This window comes from Leucoraja erinacea, chromosome 3, assembly GCF_028641065.1.
Source record: "Leucoraja erinacea ecotype New England chromosome 3, Leri_hhj_1, whole genome shotgun sequence".
In the NCBI taxonomy this organism is placed as follows: Eukaryota; Metazoa; Chordata; class Chondrichthyes; order Rajiformes; family Rajidae; genus Leucoraja; species Leucoraja erinaceus.
The window spans coordinates 10,936,118-10,944,379 of NC_073379.1; the positions used below are offsets into that span (position 1 = coordinate 10,936,118).

The 8,262-nt window shown below is 57.8% G+C and overlaps 1 protein-coding gene across 1 annotated transcript; it reads right to left on the reverse strand.

Annotated features, from left to right (window-relative positions):
• Nucleotides 1-716: 716 nt before the first annotated feature.
• LOC129695270 (prostaglandin E2 receptor EP4 subtype-like) lies at nucleotides 717-7,078 on the reverse strand. The gene is given in 3 exon segments (XM_055632063.1): nucleotides 717-901; nucleotides 903-1,178; nucleotides 6,173-7,078. Coding segments are annotated over 3 exon segments (1,266 nt in total). The 5' UTR covers nucleotides 7,010-7,078; the 3' UTR covers nucleotides 717-748.
• Between the last annotated feature and the right edge of the window lie 1,184 nt (nucleotides 7,079-8,262).

Genomic DNA, 8,262 nt, shown 5'->3' on the forward strand with positions numbered 1-8,262 from the left:
CTAATGAACCGAAGAGTTGCGATGACAGTCGGCATCAACCCCCCCCCCCCCCCGCCCCGTCCCGTCATAACCTTCTCACGGAGAAGACCACCGCTCGCCCACACCTCGTCACCCCCCGCACCCCCTCCCCACACATATACCCCCTACCCCCCTGCCCGTACTCTTCCCCCCACAGGGCTTCAGTCAGGGCAGAGGTGACAAATAATAAATCTATCCTCAAAGGGTGGGGGCATCAGTCCATTGCTCTGCTGAGCGAGATGGGTGGGGGAGGGGCAACAGTGTCAAATAATGCCCCCTCTACCTCCTCCAAAGAGAGTGTCCCACATAGGGTGGGGGTTCCACAACACGCTTCCACCCCCCCAACCCCATCCCCCTCCCCCTCCATTCTTGCCGCCCCATCCCACCCCTCTCACTTCAGGGTGTGGGCACCTGAGCACCAGTCCATTGCGAGATGCGGAGAGTCAAATAGTGCCCCTCCCCACACAGAGAGAGAGGGGGCTTCAGTCTATGTCCCACACAGGGTGGTGGTGCCAGCGATATGCCCCCTTCCACCTTTCACCAGGGGTAGTGGGCAACAGTGCTGTGTGCTGCAGAGCAAGATGGAGGGGAGGGGTGGGGGGGGGGGGGACAGTGTCATATAATCCCCCTCACCCCTTCACACAGAGGGGCTTCAGTCTGTGCCCCTTGCTAGGAGAGAGGACGATGGGGGGGGGGGGGGGGGGGGGGCGGGGGTGGGCAACCTCCCCCCTCAGATGCACCTCTCGGCCTCCCCCCCGCAGTCCTGTGTGAAGGGCACTTTCAGTGGGCAGTCGGGGCTGCCCTCTTTGCCCCCAGCTGACGGGTGTGACCCCAGGCCGGGCAGCACCCCGCGGGTGGAGAGAGGGGGAGTGGTGGGCGGGGGTTGGGGTGACCTTGCAGGGAATGGTGAGGGGGAAGTGGGGAGGGGGCAGGGGGCGGAGGGGGGTGGGAGGGCGGGAGTTCCCGGGGGGCAGGGAGCAGTGCAGCAGGCAGCGGGCCTGTCGCAACACCCGTCGCAGCAGGCTCTTGCGCAGCAGGATGTAGATCCAGGGGTCCAGGATGGGGTTGATGGAGGCAATACGAATGGCCCACAGGTCAGGGCTGCGATGCTTTTCCTTCACCTCCTGCGGCTGGTACAGCTGGTTGATGAACACACGCACCTGGGGCACAGAGAGGGCACAGGTCAGAGATAGGGTCACCAGAGAGGGCACAGGTCAGAGATAGGGTCACCAGAGAGGGCACAGGTCAGAGATAGGGTCACCAGAGAGGTCACAGGTCAGAGATAGGGTCACCAGAGAGGGCACAGGTCAGAGATAGGGTCACCAGAGAGGGCACAGGTCAGAGATAGGGTCACGAGAGAGGGCACAGGTCAGAGATAGGGTCACCAGAGAGGGCACAGGTCAGAGATAGGGTCACCAGAGAGGGCACAGGTCAGAGATAGGGTCACGAGAGAGGGCACAGGTCAGAGATAGGGTCACCAGAGAGGGCACAGGTCAGAGATAGGGTCACCAGAGAGGGCACAGGTCAGAGATAGGGCCATCACGGGCACAGGTCAGAACCAGGGGAATGGAAGAGGGCATAGGTCAGAGCTGGGACCATAGGACAGGGGGCACAGGTTAAGGCGGGGATCACAGGACAGGGGGCACAGGTCAGAGCAAGGGTCATGTGGGGGGTCATAGAAACATAAAAACATAGAAATTAGGTGCAGGAGTAGGCCATTCGGCACTTCGAGCCTGCACCCCCATTCAATATGATCATGGCTGATCATCCAACTCAGTATCCTGTACCTGCCTTCTCTCCATACCCCCTGATCCCTTTAGCCACAAGGGCCACATCTAACTCCCTCTTAAATATAGCCAATGAACTGGCCTCAACTACCTTCTGTGGCAGAGATTTCCAGAGATTTATCACTCTCTGTGTGAAAAATGTTTTCCACATCTCGGTCCTAAAAAGATTTCCCCCTTATCCTTAAACTGTGACCCCTTGTTCTGGACTTCCCCAACATCGGGAACAATCTTCCTGCATCTAGCCTGTCCAACCCCTTAAGAATTTTGTAAGTTTCTATAAGATCCCCCTTCAATCTTCTAAATTCTAGCAAGCACAAGCCGAGTCTATCCTGTCTTTCTTCATATGAAAGTCCTGACATCCCAGAAATCAGTCTGGTGAACCTTCTCTGTACTCCCTCTATGGCAATAATGTCCTTCCTCAGATTTGGAGACCAAAACTGTACGCAATACTCCAGGTGTGGTCTCACCAAGACCCTGTACAACTGCAGTATAACCTCCCTGCTCTTATACTCAAATCCTTTTGCTATGAATGCTAACATACCATTCGCCTTCTTCACTGCCTGCTGCACCTGCATGCCTACTTTTAATGACTGGTGTACCATGACACCCAGGTCTCGTTGCATCCCCCCCTTTCCTAATCGGCCACCATTCAGATAATAGTCTACTTTCCTGTTTTTGCCACCAAAGTGGATAACCTCACATTTATCCACATTATACTGCATCTGCCATGCATTTGCCCACTCACCCAGCCTATCCAAGTCACCTTGCAGCCTCCTAGCATCCTCCACACAGCTAACACTGCCCCCCAGCTTCGTATCATCCACAAATTTGGAGATGTTGCATTCAATTCCCTCGTCCAAATCATTAATATATATTGTAAATAGCTGGGGTCCCAGCACTGAGCTTTGCGGTACCCCACTAGTCACTGCCTGCCATTGTGAAAAGGACCCGTTTACTCCTACTCTTTGCTTCCTGTCTGCCAGCCAGTTCTCTATCCACATCAATACTGAACCCCCAATACCGTGTGCTTTAAGTTTGTATACTAATCTCTTATGTGGGACCTTGTCGAAAGCCTTCTGGAAGTCAGGGGGAACAGGTCACAGATAGGGTCATGTGGAGGGTGTACGGGTGAGGGCACAGTTCAGAGCGGGGGCCACCAGGGGGCACACGTCAGGGTGGGGGGTCACCGGGAGAGAGGTTAAAGGTCAGAGCGTGGTTGTGGGGGAGGGGATCACGGGGACAGCGGGCACAGGTCACAGCGGGGGTCGTGGGGGGCAACAGGTGAGAGCGGGAGTCACAGGGGGTCAACAGAGGACACAGGTCAGAGCGGGGTCACAAGACATACAATGACAGGGGTATGGAGGATTGTCAGGGAGGGGGGGTGGATACAGGGGGGGGGCGGGTACAACAGGAACAGGAGGGGTATTGAGGGAGGGGGTATTACTGGCAGGGTTGTTAAGGGAAGTGGGTGCGGTTTGCTTGGTGTAGGGGATGGGTATTCTCGTGGCATTGCTGGAGGGGGTGATGTGGGAGGGGTATTAGTGGAGTAGTCTCCACAGTAGGGGTGAATATTCCGGGGGGGGGGGGGGGGGTTACGCACTTAGCACTGAATGATGCCACTATTCATGTGCCCACACCTTATCTCCCAGCCCTCCGTGACCATCACCCACTGCCCGGTGCTGGATGTGTCTCTACCCTCTGCTCCGGTCGTGGAAAGGGGACGGGATGGGATGGGAGAGATGGGCAGAGTGGCCTTCTCAACATATCCTGGCTCACCGGACACCCGACCATGGTGTGGAGGGGGGGGGGGGGGGGGGGGGCTTGCCTGATGTTTATTATCTCACCGTCTCCACACAGGACATAGATTATCGACTGACATCTACGGTACCTTTGTAGGATACATCGAACAACCACTGTTCTAGGCGTACACTGGCCCTATCCCCGAATTCAACTTCCGCTACATTGACGACTATATCGGTGCTACCTCCTGCACCCATGCAGAACTCATGGACTTCATCAACTTCACCATCAATTTCCATCCTGCACTCAAATTTACTTGGACCATCACCGACATTTCCTGTTGCAACAGGGACTAGAGTCCCCCTTGTCCTCACCTTTCACCCCATCAGCCGTCGCATTCAGCACAGAATCCTCCAGCATTTCCACCACCTCCAACGGGACCCCACCACTGGCCGCATCTTCCCATCTACACCCATTGTCTGCTTTCCCCAGACTCCGTTCCCTCCGCAACTCCCTGGTTAAATCGTCTCTTCCCACCCAAACCACCCCCTCCCCAGGTACCTTCCCCTGCAACCACAGCAGATGCAACACCTGTCCCTATACCACCTCCTTCAACTCGGAGGTCCAAGGACCCCAATAGTCCTTTCAGGTGAGGCAGAGGTTCACTTGCACCTCCTCCAACCTCATCTACCGTATCTGCTGTTCTGCTCTGCTCAGAGATGTTATGCTCTGGTATTTTTTTAAATTCACATGTTTAATCGATAATGTTTTATTATTAACGTTTAATGTTTTATGTGTCATTCTTAACTGTCACGGTATGTCATGTTGTCACTTGCGGACGGAGCACCAAGGCAAATTCCTTGTATGTCAATACTTGGCCAATAAACTTATTCATTCATTCATTCAGGTGTGGACTCCAAGCGCAGGCTCGGCGTTCGTTTTACTGAACACCTCTGCTCAGTCCGCCTAAACCTACCTGATCTCCCGCTGGCCAAAGACCTTAACTCCCCCTCCCATTCCCACACTGACCTTTCAGTCCTGGGCCTCCTCCACTGTCAGAGTGAGGCCCAGCGCAAACTGGAGGGACAGCACCTCATATTTCACTTGGACAGCTTACACCCCAGCGGTATGAACATTGACCTCAAGTAACCCTTGCTCTCTCCATCCCTCCCCCTTCCCCGTTCTCCAACTAGGCTGATACCCCCCTGATTACATTTTATCTTTGTTTGCTTCATTGTCACCTTCTCTTAACTAACAATGGTATATTCTACATTTGCCTTGAACGTCATCTCTTTCGATCTCTTATACCTCCTTATCTCTGTATCTCCCTCTCCCCTGACACTCAGTCTGAAGAAGGGTCTTGACCCAAAACGTCACCCATGTCTTTTTGCTCGCAGGGGTAGGGGAGTAAGGGAATCAAGAACCAGAGGATATAGGTTTAAGGTGAAGGTTAAAAGATTTAATAGGAACCTGAAAGGTAATGTTTTCACACAGAGGGTGGTGGGTGTATGGAGCAAGCTACCAGAGGAGGTAGTTGAGGCAGGGACTATCGCAACGTATAAGAAACAATTAGACAGGTACATGGATAGGACAGGTTTGGAGGGATATGGGCCAAATGCAGGCAGGTGGGACTAGTGTAGATGGGACATGTTGGTCAGTTTGGGCAAGGAGGGCCAGTACATTTGGACAGGTACATAGATAGGAAAGGTATGAAGGTACATGGCCCAAATGTAGGCAAGGTTAACTGGCATAGTAGGGGTATCTTGGTCAGCATGGTCAGGATGGGCCGAAGGGCTCTTATTGTGCTGTATGACCATATAACCAAAGGAGAGGAGGGGGAGAGGGGAGTATGAGAGGGGAGAATGAGAGGGGAGAGGAGGGGAGGAATGAGAGGAGAGGGGAGGGAGAGAGGAGACGAGAGAGGGGAGGAGGGGAGGGGAGGGGGAGAGGGGGGGGGGGGGGGGGAGGAGGGGGGAGTGGAAGAGAGGGGGAGAGGCGAGAGGGGGAGAGGGAGAGTGGGAAAGGAGGAGAGAGGGAGATGAGAGTGGGGGGAGATGAGAGTGGGGGAGATGGGGGAGGGAGAGAGGGGGAGGGAGGGAGAGGGAGGGGGGTAGAGGAGAGGGGGGGAGAGTGGGGAAGGCGAGAGGGGGAGATGGGGAGAGTGAGAGGGGAGAGGGGGAGAGGGAGAGGAGGGAGGGAGAGGGTAGAGGAGAGGGGAGAGGAGAGGGGGAGAGGAAAGGGTGGGAGAGGGAGTGGGCGGGGAGGGGGGAGAGTGGGGGAGTTGAGAATGTGGGAGAGGAGAGAGGGGGAGATGGAGAGAGGGGGGAGAGAGAGAGGGGGGAGAGGAGAGGGGTGTGAGCGGGGAGGAGAGGGGGAGAGCAGAGACGGGGTGTGGGAGGGGAGAGGGAGAGTGGGGGGAAAGGGACAGTGGAGGGAGAGGGATAAAGGGAGAGTGGAGGGGGTGGGGGAGCGGGGGGAGGGAGAGGGAGAGAGAGAGGGGTAGAGGAGAGAGGGGGTGTGGGCGGGGAGGGGAGTGGGAGGGAGGGGAGTGGGGGAGAGGGATAGAGGGACAGTGGGCGTGGAGGGGAGTGGGAGATAGACGGAGCCACCACCCACCCCACACTCACCACCAGCGGGCTGGAGCAGATGAGGACCACGGCCGAGGTAGCGATGAGCAAGATGACCATCTGTATCTCGGCGGCTGCGAGCGGCCGGAGTGCGGCGGGGCGCCGTGCCTCTGTCGGTGCCCCGGTGCCGGGCTGCCTCCGGCCGCTGCCCAGCGAGGTCCGGCGGAGGAGGCGCCGGTGCATGCGGACCAGGGCGCCGCACACCAGCACGTTGCAGGCCAGGGTGAGGGCGACGAGGAAGGTGTTGAAGCCGGCGTACATGTAGGAGAAGGCGGCCTGGGCGGCGTCGCGGGAGCGCCAGTCGATGAAGCACCAGGTGTCGGGGTACTGGATGGTGGCTCGGCCCAGGCCACAAGAGGGCAGGGCACACAGCAGGATGTTAGCGCCGTAGATGGCCAACAGAGTGGCGGTGGCTGCCCGCCGGTCCATGTGCTGGCTGTAGAAGTAGGCATGGTTGATGGCCAGGTAGCGCTCCAGGGACATGGCGCAGATGATGCTCAGGCCGGAGCTGCCGAAGAACAGGAGCATGAAGCAGAAGTATTGGCACAGGGCGCCGTCCCTCAGCAGCCAACTGCCCCGCACATAGGTGACGATGGTCACCGGGCTGACCAGGCAGGTGCCCAGCAGGTCGGTCAGCGCCAGGCCGCACACCAGCGTGTAGAAGGTGCGCTCCCGTCCCTCTCTCCGGCCCCGCCACAGGACGCACAGGGCGGTCCCGTTACCCACCACCCCGCACACGAACATCAGCGCCGGGATCAGCAGGCTCACCCCGGACCCGGCTCCAGCAGCGCCGGCTCCATCTCCGGCTCCTGCTCCACCCGGCACGCTGCCGTTCATGGCCACGCCGTGGGCGAGACAGGGGAGCGCATGGAGAGGGAGGGACAGGGGAGGAGAGAGGGAGGGGGAGACGGAGATGTGGAGGGAAAAGGGGGGGAGAGGGAGAGGGAGGGAGAGGGGATAGAGGGAGAGGGGGAGAGATAGAGAGGGATAGAGGGGGAGAGGGAGAGGTGGAGAGGGATAGAGGGGGAGAGGGGGAGAGAGGGATAGAGGGGGAGAGGGAGAGAGAGGGAGAGGTGGGGAGTGGAGGGATTGGATGAAGAGGGTGGGGGGAGACGGGGGAAGGGGGCGACTGGCAGGAGAGGGGAGAGGGGGGGGAGGCGGTAGAGAGAGGAGAGAGGTGGGGGTGGAGAGATGGGGTGGATCGGAAGTTAATTTAGAGGGCGCGGGAAGGGGTTGGTTGGAGTGTGAGGGGTGGGGTGGTGTGGGTGGGGGTGTGTGGGTGGGTAGCACGGGCAGGGGTCGGCCCCTTCTCTCCGGCTCCGCTACCACAGTGAAGCCTAGACTGGTGGGTCAGCGCGGGACCTTGCCGTGCCGGGCGTGGGAAGCCGCTGTGTCCCGGGTCCTGGGATCCTCGTGTGCCGAGTCTCTCGGTCCCTGCGATCACCCTCTCCCGGTGCTGAAGTCTCCCGGTGCTGGGACTCTCTCTATCCCGGTGCTGGGACTCTCTCTATCCCGGTGCTGAAGTGTCCCGGCGCTGGGACTGCCTCTCCCCGTGCAGCGCTCTCTCTCTCTCCCTTGGCCAAGCTCCGGGTCTGAACCCGGACTCCGCCCGCCCCAGCCGCGCTACCAGGTCCTAGTGCTCGTCCTCACCCTCCTCCCTCACCAACGACAGCAACAAAACATCACCCAACCCTTCTCTCCAGCTGAGTTACTCCATGCGTCACCTATCCATTTTCTCCAGAGATGGTGCCTGACCCGCTGAGTTACTCCAGCACTCTGAGCCCGTCTTCAGTTTAAACCAGCATTTGCAGTTCCTTCCTACACTCACAAAACAAGAGTCTCGAGTGTTGCATCGCCATTAAATCGATAACGAACAATGAAACTCACATTTCCGACAGCATAGCAGGTCTGGACACACACACACACACACGGGGTTATAGTGTAGTCTAGTATAGTGGAGACACACACACATGCGCGGTTATACATGTAGTCTATTATATTGTGGACACACACACACACACACACACACACACACACACACACACACACACACACACACACACACACACACACACACACACACACACACG